Source organism: Anolis carolinensis, chromosome 3 (genome assembly GCF_035594765.1).
Source record: "Anolis carolinensis isolate JA03-04 chromosome 3, rAnoCar3.1.pri, whole genome shotgun sequence".
Taxonomy (NCBI): Eukaryota; Metazoa; Chordata; class Lepidosauria; order Squamata; family Dactyloidae; genus Anolis; species Anolis carolinensis.
In genome coordinates this window covers 9,755,672-9,772,561 of record NC_085843.1, presented here as the reverse complement: position 1 = coordinate 9,772,561, position 16,890 = coordinate 9,755,672, and the positions used below count along the sequence as shown (strand labels likewise).

Below are 16,890 nucleotides of genomic sequence, written 5' to 3'. Positions count from 1 at the left end.
ATGGTCTCTCAGACTGTTGGGAGGCCGGACTACAGTTGGAAAAAATATAAACGACATCCTATGCACAGTGCACAAATCTGATTTGTAGTGCAAAAAAGAAGAAAGAGCAATGCAGTATTGAAAATGAAAAACAATTGTAACAACATAAACTTAGCAGTATTTCACAGGGAAGTGTGAGCCTGTTTTTGGCTGAGAGAGTCAAGTTAATTATGATTGCTGTTGTTGTGTGCCTTCAAGGGTTTTAAGATTTAGGGCAGTGATTCCCAAAGTGGGCGCTGCAGTGATCCAGGGGGGCGGTGATGGCACCTATTAGGAGGCGGGGCGGGGCCTCTTCCCAAGTGCTGGAGACAGGGCTGAGCACCTGAGGCGTCTGTTAGGACACAGGGGGTGGAGCTAGAGGAGTGAGTGTGGCTTCTTCCCAATAGCCCAAGACAGGGCTGAGTATCTATACCTCTCCTGAGGCACCTGTTAGGACACAGAGGATGGAGCTAGGGAAGGGGGGGGCTCCTTCCAAGAGCATGAGACAGGGCTGAGCCTCTCCTGAGATGCCTTTTAGGACTAAAGGGCGGGGCTAGGGTGGGGGCGGGGCCTCTTCCTAAGAGCAAGAGACAGGGCTGAGCCTCTGTATACCTCCCCTGAGGCGCTTGTTAGAACACAGGGGCTGGGTATAGAGGTTCAGCCCCATCAGGCACCTGGGAAGACGCCCTGCCCCCTCCTCTAGCCCTGCCCCCTGTGTTCTGGCAGGTGCCGCAGGACAGGGATAGAAGCTCAGTCCTGCCTCAGAGCTTGTAACTCCGCCCATCCTATTCCTGGCCGCCCATTTGTGGCCCCACCCACCCCTCCCCCTCTCCTCCCCCTCCCAGCCCTGCATCTTGGACTAGGGGAGAGGCTCAGTCCCTCCCTCTTGAGCAGGAGCCACACCCACCCCTCTAAGCCACGCCCCCCTTTCCAGGGGCGCTGAGTAATATTTTTTCTGGAAAGGGGGCGGGAGGCCAAATAAGTTTGGGAGCCACTGATTTAGGGCGCCCTCAAGCTTATAAAGTTTAGGGCTGGAGCCAGGTAAATGGCCTTGAAGGGCCATATCTGGACTCCAGGCCTTAGTTTGGGGACCCCTTCTCTAGAGCAAGGAAGTCTAATATTCCATGAAACTATGCAAGAGTAGATCTATGGCATTTAAAGTGGGATTAAAGTGATCCTCTTGTATGTAGAGACCAGAGATTCTCCTTTTAGACTAGATCTATCTTTGACAATTGGTGGGGGAAACACCTATGGGTGCATCTTCCAGTATTCAATTTTTTAAAATCTAAAATCTGTTTGGAACCTATGAACTTTATTAAATCTGCTTAACATTCCCTGCATAGCATTTGAACAAATAGCAGTCTTCGGGGTTTTTCCATCACACCCAATTTTTGGCTGAACATCCGAACCAGAGAAAAGTTTTAGGATGCTTTTAAATCCACATTTGGTGTTACTTTATAGAGATAGAGTATACAGTAGAGTCTCGCTTATCCAACCTTCACTCATCTAACAGTCTGTATTATCCAACGCAGTCTGCCTCTCACCCAGATCCACAGCTGTTTCTCTAGGCAGCAATTCTATCTTTATTTGTAGTCAATTTTTAATAGTAAGTGTTTTTATAATCAATGTTTTCTATACATTGCGATGTTTGGTGCTAAATTCATAAATACAGTAATAACTACAAACGTTACCATGTATTGAATTGCTTTTTCTGTTGATTTGTTGTAATACATGATGTTTTGGTGCTTAATTTGTAAAATCATAACGTAATTTGATGTTTAATAGGCTTTTCCTTAATCCCTCCTTATTATCCAACATTTTTGCTTATCCAACGTTCTGCTGGCCCGTTTATGTTGGATAAGCCAGACTCTACTATATATATCTATATCTATCTATCTATCTATCTATCTATATATCTCATAAACACCTGCAAGTATTTATATATAACATATACACCTGCAAATTTTGTGTGTTTTGGATAGAATATTCGCAAGGGCAACCAGCTTTAAATGTTACCATTACTGCTGTTGTTACTTCTCTCCCTGCCCAAGCATCTCCCTTCCCTATCCCTCATCTTTGTTGCTTTGTTTCTGTATAGTCAGTGCCAAGCACTTGTACTCTCCTTTCCAGTCTTTCTTATTTCTTTCCAGTCTTGCTCTCAGTTAGCTTCCTCCAAACCTCACAAACAGAACCCAATCCTGTCCTTCTGCCTCCTCTCCCAGGTTAGTTTTAAATTTCTCGCAGTCTTTTTTTACAAAAACTCTGCAGCCCATTTTTTATTCACACTCCCAGTTTTTTCTTTTTCCTCTTCCTCCCTCCCCATCCCCTTCTCGGTCTGGCTGATTCCCAAGTTCCCACCCTCTTCAACAAGCAAACACAAGACCGACTAAACCACTAGCTTACTGAAATGGCAGCAAAGAATGTATTTTGACTACCGTGGAGCATTCCAGGCTGCTTTGTAGCCAGCTTTCTAAGAACAAGGTTTGGGAGGATGCAACATTAATTTCATGGAAGAGCCTATGAGCCTACACTTTTGCCAGCTGGGGGTACAGTTGATCCAGGATGTATCAAGTGGGGGTACATTTAATCCAGGAAGATTCAAAATGGAGCAATTTTTTTCAAACATAAAGATGAGGAAACCAGTGGGTTTTTTTTGTTGGTTAGAAATAATTCAGGTTTTTTTTAGAGTCAGCAACAAGGTATTATTTTTCCTGGGCATTTATGTCAAGGGATTGATGATTATTCAATTTTTCTGAATTTCCAAGGACCAAAAACTTTTGAATTTTTTGAAGTCTGCATTTGGCCATTTATCTCCATTTTTAAAATCTGGACTTTTTAAAGGGAAAGCTTTGGTTTAGAATTTCAGCATAGGGTGTTGCTCAGTTCAGCCACTTGGTGACACTATAGTTTAGCTCCTAGTTCATATGAGAGCTGACTGTGAATGTCTTTATAAAGGGCAAGTAAAAGTGTTCTTATCAAATCCTAACATTAACCACACAAGAGAAGAAAGGCAAATACAGGCAGTCCCTGTATTACAGACGATTCAAGTTAAGACCAAGGGTGAGACAATAGGAAATGAAAGAAATCTACCCCTAGGAAGGGAAATTTAGTCCTGAAAGATTATCATGGGGAGAAGGGGTCTCAACTGAAGCTTTATCTCCAACCCTTGTTTCCACAACAAGCTACATTTTTCAAAATCCAGTTATCACAGGGACAGAAAGTGAGGTGAAATCTTCTGAACAGGTCCACAGACAGCAAAACAAACACCACAGAGGTGTTAGCCTTTCCCTATGCTGTCCAAAGCTTTTTTATGGTTTGAATGACACTTAAAATGTACCTGTTCTGATTTGCATATAAGCTTAACTTAAGAACAAACCAACAGAACCTATCTAGTTCGTAACCCAGGGACTGCCTAATAATAATAATAATAATAATAATAATAATAATAATAATAATAATAATAACAACAACAACAATAACAAAACTTTATTTATACCCCGCCACCATCTCCCCGCGGGGACTTGGGGCGGCTCACATTGTTACAAAAGTAACAACACAAATACATTAGCACAATATACACAGGTTAAAACACAATAAGGTAATAAAACAAAAGTTAAAACAAAAGTTACTACAACAGTAATAATATCAAACAACCACCAATACAATTCAGTCAAACTTCATAGGTGGGGGGACTGCAGCAGCAATATAAAGATAGAATCATTAGATTAAAATACCTAGATAAGAGGGACCTAGTAAAATTCAGAATAGAATAGAACAGTTTTCCTGAAACATCCACATCATTGATGTTTATAGATATTTATGTTTGAGTAAAACAATACAGTTTCACAGAAGTTTTTTTTGGTCAACATGCATGAACTAGTGAATAGAGTCTATCTGACAAGTTTGTAATGTAAAACATATTGATTTATTTCCATACATATATGACACAATTCAAAAATGCTCTAGGCCAGAAGTGTTTTGGATCTTAGATTTTGGAATTCCTGTATTTGCATATTGGTATATAACGAGATACCATCTTGGAGAAGTCTATACCTGAAATTCATTATGGTCCATATAATACGAAAATAATTTTATACAATATTGTAAATGCAATTGTACATAAAACAAAGTTTTGTGTTCACTGAATCATCTGAAAGCAAAAATATCAACTTCTCAGCCTCCCATGTGGACAAATTTGGATTTGGAGTCTTTTGTATTTTGATATTCTGGATATGGGATGCTCAACCTGTAATGTCTCTGCTAGATGTTACAGAGAACTGATAACACATTAAAACTGTACTTGTGTACTTACACAACTAGTTCTCTGTAACAAGTATCACAGACTTTAAAGCCTTGAGCACACATTGCTCAACCTGTAGATGGCCATGACATTTTGCAACTGCATGAGTAAGACAAATAGAACGCTTACATGAAACATGTTCTTATGGCAACCCCCCCCCCCCATTGTGTTGCCTGCAGAGACCAAACTTTCCTCCTTTTTTGGAGTATTCTGAGTGTTCTTTCTTGTTGTGATGCATTAAGGCAAGGTTGGGCTCGTTCACCCTGCAAGAATCCCAGCAGCAGGCAGATGCAAATAAGTGGCACCATTGGCACACTGCTCTTTGGAATATGGCATTGTATGCAACATTAATTTTTATGTGTAGCCAGCATTTTTAAAAGTGGTTCAAACTATTATTTTCTTTATGTGGCCTTGTCAATACTTTTCTCGGACTTTGATTATTAAGTTTGCTGGCAGTTTTAAGATTCATCTTGTGTTGAACTTGTGCCATTTACAGCTGCCTCTTTTGTTTTTTCTTATTTCTAGTTCCAAGAGAGTTGGTAGAGCTTCATCTGAAATTGATGAGAAAGATCGGGAAATCTGTCACAGCAGATCGATGGGAAAAATACTTAATCAAGGTATAGCATGTTTTGCATTGGATATTTTCAGAGACCCTTATTGGATGATTTAGAAGGATTAGGAAATTCAGAAAACTGAGGGCGTCTGTACCACTTCTCATTTTATAACCAGTTGATATCTGGCCTGGAATACCTTGCCTTTGGTATCTGGCATTATGGACTGGCATGGTTTTCCATCACCTAGTTATATGAGTTAGCCCAAACCTGTTTCGTTTTTTAAAATCTCCTAGCAATATAGGTGATATGACTACATTTTTATCCCAGCGTTTATTTAGGGAGCTCACATACCATTCCCTGGATCAGATAGATAGATGTGTTTGGGGTCGGGACAGGTATCTAAGACCATTTCCCATTTTTTTAAAAAAACTAATCAGTTCTCAGAGTGGTTATCACTCAGTGTTCAGGGTTTAAACTTGAGAAGCACATCCTTAAAAGCAACTCTAAATGTATATAACTATTTCTACATTTCTCTGGAATAGGGATCCATATATTTTATGGTCGCCACTTAAGGAGAAAGTTGACAACTGTGGAAAGAAGTTTTATCTCATTCATCCCTAATCAAACAGAAGCCACAGTTGGAAAGACACCTCCAGATCCATTTTCTTCTCACATCTAGCCATAAAAACTGTGGTGACTATGAATGGAAGATCTCAAAAGCTTTTTGTTTTGTTATCAATTCATCTGAATATTTATTTTCCTCTCAGCTTCAGATCTTTCTCCATCTCCATAAGCTCTGAAAATTAGGGTGTAGGTTTATTTATGATATTTTTATGATACTTTTTACCTGGAGGGGACTCATGGTTTGTTGTCTGTAGTTGCTGTGATTTAAGACCTTCAGTAGTTAAACATTTTACTTTACAGATGTGTCAAGAATTCAACAGCAACTGGGCATGGGAAATGGAGAAAAAAGGCTATCTTGAAATGAGCATTGAATGCAAATTGGGAATATTGAAGGTATTTTTCTTCTCTTATTAGTATTTTTCTTTTGGTTCTTCTGCTCCTCCTTTACAATATCTCACTCCATTTCTGAATTACTGTAATATATGTGATTCTCAGATTAAGTGCTGCTAACTTAAAACCATGGCTTGAAGTGGATTGCAAACCATGATGCAGATCATAGTTTGGAAAATAATCCAATTTCAGTCTTGATGTACTAACAGTAAATATGAATACTTTAAATACTATAGAAGACTGAGAATATGTTATTGAAGACAAATTATGTTGCTTCCGTGTTTGCTTTTGTTGTTGATTTAAATACAGACTGAGCCAAGAAAGGGTGGAGGTTTTCATATAAAATGGGAAGTAAGCCTTGAATTGAGTTGGACCATTGGTTTGTCTCGCCCAGTATTGTCACTTTTTACTGTTAGAAGCTCTTCTCTTTCCTCAGTTCTTCCTTATCTCCAGAGATCCTTTAAAATGAGGAGCTGGGGATTGAACCTGTGACTGTCTGCATGCAAAGCAAGTACTTTGCCACTGTACTCCAGCCCTGTCACACTGCTTTTCTAAATAAGGCTCTTCAGTGACTAATGTTGCAAGTTTATCTCATGTTCACAAGTATAATGGAGGATGCATGGGCAACAAATGACCTACACTGCTCATAGAAACTATTTCTCCCTCTGTTTTAGTACCTTTGTGAGTGCCAGTTTGATGACAATCTGAAGTTTAAGAATATCATTAATGAGGAAGATGCGGATGCTATGCGCATTCAGCCACTTGGCAAAGATAAAGATGGTCTGACATATTGGTACCAGTTGGACCAAGAGCACAATGTGAGGATGTACGTAGAAGAGCAGGATGACCAAGATGGGTCCTCATGGAAGTGCATTGTCAGGTACGGATATTGTTTCTCAGGTGTGTCTGACTTTTGCAAGTACTTTTCTTGGAGAATCCTTAGGGCATCCTGACTTTCCATTTGGCAGGATAATTCTTATAGCTGCTTTTAATTATGCATTTTTATTATTAATGTGCAAACATTAAATGATTTTTAAAAGCCTGAATGATGAAAAATCCTTAGTAGGTGGTTGAAATGTGTTAGACTTAAATGAATGGTTGGTGAATACTAGATGTTGTGCATCACTGACAGTCTGCATAGATTTTTTTTTCTTTGAAAAATTCAGATCTGGTAATATTTTTCTAGACACACAGATAGATCCAAATTGGGAGTAGGGAATGGGGTCATGGCTTCTTACGTTACAAAGACAATATTTACTCCTTAAAGTAGGAATGGGTAATTGTTAGGAGCTAGGGCATAGCTATTCAGGAGATCATGTTAGCTACTCAGGAGACCCAACCACCCCCAAAATTTGAAAAAAAAAAAGCCTCCCTGAGTCCCCTCGGGTGAGAAGGGCGGGGTATAAATGTTGTAAATAATAAATAAATAAATAAATAAATAAATAAATAAGCCGATTTCTGGGTTTGTTCTCCAGTAGAAAGATCTCACAAAAATCTGCCCAAAACCTTTAGGGGTATTTTTTGGACAGTTACTTTTAAAAGAAATTATTCTTCTTAAAGATAAGGAAGCAATGAAGTGTGGGCAAATTGCTTCCCAAAACTCCCGGAGTGTATTTGGCATGCCCTGAGAGCCAAAAAAACAGTTCTGGGATTCCTCACCCCTGCCTTAAATCAGCAATGGCTTCTTTTTGGAATTCTTTATGATAGGAGGCAGTTGAGGAAAGGCCTCATGTCTATGTGAAAGATTGATGATTTCCCAAACCAATTCACTACTTCTTACCTTCCTAGCAAATGCCCATAAAGTCAATACAGTCCAGGGGTTGGATCGTACATGAGATTCATTTTTTTGAGGTTTTGTTGGATTTCTTGTTTTTCATCCAGAAGCCGAAACGAACTGGCTGAAACTCTTGAGCTCCTGAAAGCACAAATTGATCCCGAGCTATTGAAAAAGCAGCAGCAGAATGATTCTTCGCAAGAGAACCCCAGTGTGGAAGATGGCGAGGCCAAAAAGGGGGAAGCACCGACAGCCCAAGGTTCTGCTACTTGCAGTGGGCACTTTGCATTCTCATTCTTCACTATTGGGGAGAATTTCACACTAGGAATGTGGGCGGAGGGTCAGGCTAGTTATTAAGTGTCCCTAAAATAAATAAAAAGAGGTTACGTATTATTGTTTCAGCAAAACTGGGAAAAGCTAATGTCTAAGTTTGAAGAGTTTTGTGGCACAAAATCTAGTTAGAGACTGTGGAACGAAAATTATTGCTGTGTTTGTACCTGAAAGTGAATACATAGTTCTCATAGAAGTCGTGTTAATATAGAACATTAACCCAGTTATTGTGTGTGAGCTCATCTGTGTTAGCTTAATTGAATCTCCTGTGGGAGAGATAAAGCAAGGTATAAATAAATTTATTAAAATATTTTAATGCAGAATTAAGCAGGTTTTATTTAATGTGTTGCCTATCTGAGAATCCTCAACACATTTTAAAATTCATCTTGGATTTTATCTTCACAATACCTGCTTTATGTTGTGACAAATATGGCATGTGCAGCTTTCTAGAACAAAGCTATTGTCAATAAATAAACTCTGGGAACACATTAAATGTATCAGCTATACTATAAACAAAACATCAGATGCATCATAACAAGAACAAGACCAGATAAAACAAATTACAGTAGAGTCTCACTTATCCAACATTTGCTTATCCAACATTCTGGATTATCCAATGCATTTTTGTAGTCAGTGTTTTCAATACATTTTGATATTTTGGTGCTACGCATTGCTGCGTATTGAACTACATTTTCTGTCAAATTTGTTGTATAACATGATGTTTGAGTGCTTAATTTGTAAAATCATAACCTAATTTGATGTTTAATAGGCTTTTCCTTAATCCCTCATTATCCAACATATTCGCTTATCCAACATTCTGCCGTCCCGTTTATGTTGGATAAGTGAGACTCTACTGTAATTTGAAATTAAAAAAAGGCTTGAGCAAATGAAGAGTTTTGGCAAGCATCTCTAACTGAATAATTCAATGATTGGAGCTCCAGCCATGCTGGCCTTTTTCAGCCTTTTTGACTTCTCTTCTAGATTTCAAATGGCAAAAAGATATTTCCCTTCCCAGGAAATATGACCTCTTACTAGTTCCATATGACAGACAAGAGACCAAGTTAATGGTTTCTGTGCGAGAATAATTTACTCTTTCACTCTCCTTTAGCCCCAAGGACTCCGCCATTGTCTTGTATGTCAGATTCTGTTATGCAAAAATGGTTTGCTCTCTGAAAAATACCATTGGAAATATACTGTAGCTTAGATTTATGATTTGTTGCCATGATCCTAAACCTTTCCAACATAGCATAAATATGCATCATGTAATTCCACCAGATCTCATCATTTCCTAGTCATTTGAGGACTAGGTAACATGGTCTTGTTTCAACCATTAAAGCATGGTGATTTAGCTCTCTTGCAGCTTGTGTGTGCTTATGGAATGATTGGCTGCAGGAGGAACTGCATGTATGCAATCCAGGAAAAGTCAACTAATTGTTTCATTATTTCTCCCATTAATGTAGCATCATAGGGACCGAGTAGTGTAGTGGTTTTAGTGTTGGAGGAAGGCTTACCCACAGAATCCCACTGGGTTATCTCCGGCAAGTCACATTCTCTCAGCTTCAGAGGATGGCAAACTTCCTCTGAATCAGTTTTGTCAAGAAAATTTCAGGATGGCGTTGGCAGAGTGAACCTGAACGAACATAGCAGTAACAACATCATAATACCAAAATAGGATTCCGGCCTACGTGACTAACATTAATTAGATTTTTAAGAATGAGATTATGTGCTGTGATGGTTAGGGGAAAAGTCTTTGACTGAATAATAATCTAACTTTTCTTTTTTTAAAAAAAATAGAAACTGAATTAAAAACGACAGGAGCAAAGCAAGAGATAAAAGAGGAGCAGATAAAGCAACCGGAAAATCTTTCCTCTCCCGTAGTTCCAGAAGAGGAAAACAAGTTAAAATTGGAGAGAGTGGAGGAGAAAGAAATTATAAAACTGCCAGTTATTGTAAAGCTAGAGAAAGCTTTGGAAAACAATGGGGAAGTGCAAAATACCAAAGAAGAAAAGGACTCTTTTAAGGAAAATGTTAAGCCTGTTAAAGCAGAAGTGAAGGAGTATAAGCTAGAGCCAAAAGACTTGAAAGATGTAAATAGTATCACAGAAAAAACTGTTCATGAGCCCGAAAGGACAGAGTTCTGTGTCAGTGTCAAACCTCCCCAGGAAGTTGTGGAAAGGACTGTGGAAGAAAGTGAGAAACTCAAAAATGACCAACAAGCAAAGATCCCCCTGAAAAAGCGAGAGATTAAGCTGACGGACGATTATGACAGCCCATTAAAAGGACCCTTGCGGAAATGTATTACCCCAACCAAGGAGGTTTTGAAGGAGGAGGGGAAACAGGAGGAGGAAACTTTTAAAAGAGTCCCTACCATTACTGATGGGAAATTCCTTGTGAATGGGGAGGTTAGTAGTGAGAAAATCATGCCAAATAATAAGTTGGACCATTCCCCCAGCATGAAGGAAGACACCAGCAGCCTCTCTAAGGAGAAAAATGGAGTGAGTGGTGAAAAGACGGCAGAGGCTGTTAGTACAATTGTAAGGACAAGTGACGCAGAGAGAAATCTCTTGCATACCGGGAAGGAGGTAACTAGCGTGATTACTGCGGTCCCTCATCAGAAAGTGCCTTTAATGGAGGAAACTGGCCCTAAAGAAAAGGAAAGCATACTTGTGAGTAAGAGCTCAGATGTTATTGTAGAGGCAGCTTCCAAAATGGATGATGGTCTCAAAAAGCATGTAGAACCCGTTAAAGAAAACGATAGTTTACTCCCTCCTGAAGGGTGTCTAGATAAAACTTCTCAAGTATCTTCCCCAAAGGAGCTGGTTACTCCAACAGACGAAGAGGGTTTGAGAAGTAAAGACCAACCAGCGGAGAAGACAGATCTACCAGAAGTAGACGTGGCACCATCTCCAACTCAAAGCCCTCCCTCTGAGAAACCCGCGAGTGAAAAAAAGGGCCCTGACTCCAAAAGCACCGAGGAGGAAAATGAAAAGCTCAAGGAGGAGGATTCTAAACCAGAGAAAGGAGTGGAAGCTGAAAAGAGTGAGACCTCCAAACAAGGCAATGCCCAAAGTTCTGTTGAGGAGGAACCGTTGGAGCCCAAAAAGGAGCCTGCGAAAAACAAGTGCAAATATAAGCTGGTTCCTGAAGAAGACAGTTCTCTCACAGAGAACAGGGAAATCACCTCTGAAAGGCAGAAAGAAGGGATCAAGCTCACAATCAGAATCTCAAGTAGAAAGAAAACCACTGCTTCTCCAAAGAGTCGGAAAGCTGCTGAAAAGGAGGAGGAAGTGGTAAACATTGGGCGTGTTTTAAGGAGGTCTCCTCGGATATCCAAACCTACGCATAAGATAGCGGAAACCCGGGATCCTAAGCCTGAGAAAAAACGAAGTGAGGAAGAAGACGAGAAGCCAGCCCCAGTGCAAAAACAGGAGAAGAAAGAGGACTCCAAAAAGCAAGAGAAAGGGGCAAATTCTAAGGCAAGCAAGGTAAAAAATTCAGGTGCAGTCATCTCAGTATTGATAGCTAGTGATGTTAGAAACCCAAATATCTGTCTAGAGAGCTCAGTTTCCGTCTCCTCGTACTTCATTATTGCAGTCTATTTAGGCTAGGTTGGGACACAGTGTTAGAGAAGGCTGCTCCAAGTTATGTTGGGATGATATTAAACCATCTAAGAATATACATGGTGTAACACTGACTTTTAAATCAGATTAAAATAAGTCAGAGTTTAGAATTTGGGCAGCACTGTAAACTATAGTCAAGGAGGAAGGCTTTCTGCTTTCTTTCTTGCAGCTTTATGCAGAGAGTGGGAGACAAGCTCACGGTTTCTTGTAATTTACGCGAAACTATTGGCACGTTGATGAAATGTAGTCTTTGGGATATCTAGACAATTTTACTTGAATTACACATGGCTTTCTCTTTATACAGTCAAATACAAATCAGAAAATTGTAGTATAGAAGTAATGTATTTGAAATAGACAATCTTATTAAGATCTTAATGAGAATTTTCCGAAGTTTTAAGCTAGTTATAGTTGTCCTTATGATTGGATTTCCAGGCTTCTCAGAAAAATAAAGTTCGGTGGGCCGGTACTCGAACTCGTGGCAGGTGGAGATACTCAAGCAATGATGAGAGTGAGGGATCAGAAAGTGAAGAAAACTCTGAGGAAGAGGAAAAGGAGGAAGAAGAAGAGGAGGAGGAGGAAGAAGAGGAACCTGCACCTGCTGATGACGATGAGCCATGCAAGAAGTGTGGGCTTCCCAATCACCCTGAGCTGGTAAGTTCTTGTCTTTCAGAACAGTGAAGCTCAAAAACTCAGTTTTATGCACTATATAAAGTGACTGGTCAATTCAGACATCCTTCCCAACCAAGGTTAGAGGAAAGACTTGCCAGGATGTTGAATTGACAATACATGATATATGATCAGCTTGCTGATCAGGTTCAGATAGTATGGCTTGAAGTAGTTTAGGCACGGTGACTGTACTGACTAACTGGTTTTGGCCTCAAGATGTTTTTATGAGTCTGACTGTGAAGAAAGATGGAAAACCAATACAGCCAAGCTGTTGTGTACTACAGCAGAGTCTAACCCATAGGTAACCGTGGTTGCTAGTGGAAACCATGGTTAAATATGAGGACCTGAAGTGGGCCGTGTTGTCTGCATCTCTCCTTCATGTGAAATCATATCGTGAGCAGTAGCTTTTTCCAAATACTGATGACAAAACTGGTATTCCAGGTTTGTACTTTGTTAGACCATTATGACTTATACTTCTGTGTTTTCTTGACCCAATAAACCAGTAGAGACCTCCAGAGTTTCAAGGAAGTTTGTTAGCAATCCTGTCCATGCAAATAGGAAAGAAGGCAGCCCTACAGAGTTTGACCTATCTATATTTCAGCAGTGAATCTAGGAGTTTTTATATAGGGTATGATTCCCATTCATTTCATTGGCAGAGTTAAGCATGTGTTTACCTGTCTTTTGGTGTGGTCAGTGGAACTGAAAAGACCTTGACACAGGCTTAATGTCTTTTAGCGAAAGCTGGAAATTTTGCCTAAGTCTGCCATTTGTAACCTCCTATCAAGAAAACTGAGTGCAAACATGGGGACAAGGTACTTCTTGGTGCATTTTGGCAAAATGGGTTCAAAGGCAAATCTTGGTTCATTTCCACAGATTCTCTTGTGTGACTCTTGTGACAGTGGCTACCATACGGCATGTCTTCGGCCTCCGCTGATGATAATTCCAGATGGAGAATGGTTCTGCCCACCTTGCCAACATGTAAGCTTTATCTTCCTTTATTTTCTTGATGTCTCCCTCTCTTCCAAGACTTAAACCACGAGTGTTAGTGTCAGGACCCAGGCTGCAGAGCACCAATAACCATACGCAGAGGCCAGAATCTATCTAATATCTTTATTAAGGAAATATATAAAGTCAATAAAAACAAGTGTAGGATATAGTTCAGAAGTAGACCTTTCAGGAAAGGTCAAACATAGTCCAGGAAAACAATGTCCAATATGAGATATTAAAGTCCAAAGTTATAATCCAATAACCGAAACACACACTTTGCCAAGCAAAGTGAGGGGAAATAACAAGGTCCTTTAGTCCATGGAACTTGATGCAAGACTGGAGAGCAAACTAGGTTCTTGGCAAATAAGGCTTGATTCAAGGCAGCAAGAAACGAGGAACAAGAACAGGGTCCGTGGCGAATCCGTGGCAAGGTCCGGGGAACAAGGCAGGGCTGGGACGAGAGCAAGGTCCTGGAAACTGGAGTAGCGTAGTCCACACACAATCTACTCCCGTAGTTGACGAATTGACTCCGCAAGGAATCCTTGTGGCCAAACACCTATATAGGATCTTGTTTTCCCGCCAGAGAACACTTTCTCTGGGGAACAAGAAACGAAACCTATTCTGTGTCCAGATGCAGGACTCCTTAAACTTTCTCAAGGGAAACAGACTTAATCATCTAATTGTCTGGCAGCGATCCGGGCACTCCTGCGAGTCGCCTCCCGAGAGCTTCTATCTTGATTATAATAAAGGCGGCGAGAAAAAGGGGGAGATTTCGGCTCAAGGCTTGTTTGACTGTCTTCTTGTGGGCAAACATCCTGCAGCTGCAAGGGCTCTAAATCTGGCAGAAACGGTGGGAAACCCAAATTCTCCTCTTCATCTGCCACAACAGTACTAGGAACGGGACTACATGGCCCATGAGACATCACAGTTAGTATTATTAGAAAAGAAAAGGGCAGGCCTAAAACACTCTGAAAATACCATATCCCATCTGTTCCAATGAGGCCTCATAGTACCTGAATGGGGTGCTAAAGGCTTTATTTCAGAGGAAGGCAATAACAACTGTCTTTTGTGTATTCTTTGCCCAAGAAGACCTTACGAAATGTATAGTGTTGGCATATGGCAACAGGCTTATATACATGCATACCAGAATTTACACAAAGAAAAGCCTCTTTTGTGTCCCCTATAAACTTGAAAAATAATTCATTTCATTTTTATTCAGTAGTTTTACAGTGTTGCTGCATCATTCTGGTTTTGTTAATAATGAGAATGCATTAAAACCTCATCCCACCCGCAACTGCTAAATAGACCCTCCATTCATCTCAGAAACAACTTCTAGCAAATATTTTTGGATCAGCCAGAGTACTTTTACTATTCTGTTTTCTCACTTTTCTTTTACATACTTCATACTTTTTAAAGATTTATGATAGAGTCTCATTGATGTAAAAACTTTAAACTGTTGATTAGATTCATAGGCTTTGGAATAAACATTCAAATGTTGCCCAAATTCAGTCCCTTCCTAATGCAGAAAATTCCTTGAGGTACAACAGCCAAAAAACTGACTACTCAGTCTTTGCTTAGAAGCCTGTAACACGAGAGAATTTATCACCTTCCCAGGCAATCTATTCCATTTTTAGGAGCTTACACCATTGGAAATTTCTTTGTTATTAGGCCTTTCCTTCAAAAGGTTTTCTTACTACAATCTTCCCACTGTATCAGTGTGGGATTGTTAAATGTTGGTTTTATGAACACTCATGCTTCAATGTGTCTGCATTCATGTCACTGCCATTTAATAAGGTGGTGTGACAATCTGCAGTAAATTGACATCGTGACACCAGAGGTTGTGAATCTAAAATTTCTACATTAAATGTGTGTTTTTCGTCATTGCAGTACACACAACGAATGATTAAGTGAATTGCATGTTACAGAGAAGTAACTAAAAACCATATTTACATATGGAAAATTAGTGTTTGCCATTTGTCCAGTTAATTATCTGTTTACATATACAAATGCAGTGTTGCCTGCAATATAATGCTGCCTAGTCAATTTAAGGAAAGCATTTTAAAAATAAAAATAAGCTTCCCAGTACATTTGATATTTTGCATTCTGATAGAATTCTAGCATGGCCAACATAATTTTGGACAGAAAGGGGAAATATAAAGTTTTTTTTAAAAAAATCTACTCTGCTGCTTTAATACGTTTTCTGATATTCATGTAAACACTACATGACCATCCTTGCAAATTGCTTCCTCTTCTTATGAAAAACTGGCAATTTATTCCTTCCTTCTGTTTCCTCTTTTCAAACCAGTTACTGATATGTTAAGAGGACAAATCCTCTTAAGATCTGACTGCTAAGTTTCCTTGTGATCCTTTGGTGATGGTCTTTGTCAAAAGCTTTTTGAAAAATTTAAGGATGCATTGCCCACAGGGATTGCTCCTTTCTGCATGTGTTTTGACAACCCGAACAAATTCTAAAAGGTCAGTGAGGTAAGGTTTCCCTTTGCAGGAGTCCTGTAAAATCTTCCTTAGCAAGGCTTCTTTTTCTTGTATGTTTAGCAGCCTCCACTGTTAATATTTTCCACCAGTTCCCTGCATTCCTGTTCCACTCCAGGCCTGCAAACACTGATGGCCACCGCACCACACAAGAGTCCAGGGATATAAGCAAACAGTTTATTGTAAAAACAGATAAAAAGCATATGAAATCAGGAATAAGGAAGGAATATATATAATCCAAAAAGGTTTAGCAAAAGATGAGAACCAAACAATAATTCAAATGTCTCATAAAGTTCCAAGTCCAGGAACAACCAGGAATCACACATAGAGCATAAATCCACAATCAGGATATAACTAGTAAGACTTGAGCAGGAGTACACAAACAGAAACATAGAAAACGTCCAGGATATATTAAATCCAAAATCAAGGCTTGACTTGAACCATGAACAAAATAACTCAGACTTAGCTTCTCACTGTAATGCAGTGTTGCCTGAACTGCCCTTAAAGTAAACAGCTCACAGCATCCCAAACAACTTGTTGTTTAATAGCCACCCATAAAAGCATTATGTCTCCCGTGAATGTTCTCCCCAACTTTCCCAAGTAATTTCTCAGCCCAACATACTCTTATTTTCGGCTCTGATTTGACTCTTTTTTTCAGGAAGAAAGTATTCTTTGCTTCTTTTTGTAGCATCTTTGTTCTGAGCTCTTTGTACATCAGATAGTCTAACCCAGCTTTTCTCAACCTTTTCAAATCTTATTGGAGCTCTTGAAATAATTTTCATGCCTCAGAGAGCCCCTTCAAAACATTTATTAAATCTACAGACATTCACAATGAACCCCAACAACCTCTCATGGAAACATAGCATTCTGGGAAAGCTTGTTTGAAAAGTCCTTGTCTAACCCAACACCTCAAGCCTATGCATTATAGGCAATCAGATCCTTAGTTCCTCTCTGTTTTTGCTTTGGCAGCATTATATAAGGGCATAAGAAATGCCATGTTGGATCAGAAGGACTTTCTAGTCTAAAATTATGTTCATGTGGTGATGATTCAGTTGCATTTAGGGAACCCACCTGCAAAAGATGCAAATAACAATCTCTTTACTCATAAGGTATCTATTCATCTTTCTATATTGTACT

The 16,890-nt window shown here is 39.6% G+C and overlaps 1 protein-coding gene across 2 annotated transcripts in view; it reads left to right on the top strand.

Annotated features, from left to right (window-relative positions):
* The window catches only part of rsf1 (remodeling and spacing factor 1), a 66,959-nt gene that overhangs the window by 29,488 nt on the left and 20,581 nt on the right, over positions 1 to 16,890 (top strand). The window contains exons 1-8 of one of the 2 annotated variants that reach the window (XM_062974502.1): positions 4,592 to 4,655; positions 4,844 to 4,935; positions 5,797 to 5,889; positions 6,561 to 6,766; positions 7,768 to 7,919; positions 9,785 to 11,475; positions 12,043 to 12,261; positions 13,150 to 13,254. In XM_062974502.1, coding sequence (XP_062830572.1) covers positions 4,607 to 4,655; positions 4,844 to 4,935; positions 5,797 to 5,889; positions 6,561 to 6,766; positions 7,768 to 7,919; positions 9,785 to 11,475; positions 12,043 to 12,261; positions 13,150 to 13,254 — 2,607 coding nt within the window. In that variant the 5' untranslated portion in view covers positions 4,592 to 4,606. Of the gene's footprint in view, positions 1 to 4,591; positions 4,656 to 4,843; positions 4,936 to 5,796; positions 5,890 to 6,560; positions 6,767 to 7,767; positions 7,920 to 9,784; positions 11,476 to 12,042; positions 12,262 to 13,149; positions 13,255 to 16,890 lie in introns of those variants that run through there. The other variant, XM_062974503.1, reaches the window with a different exon arrangement.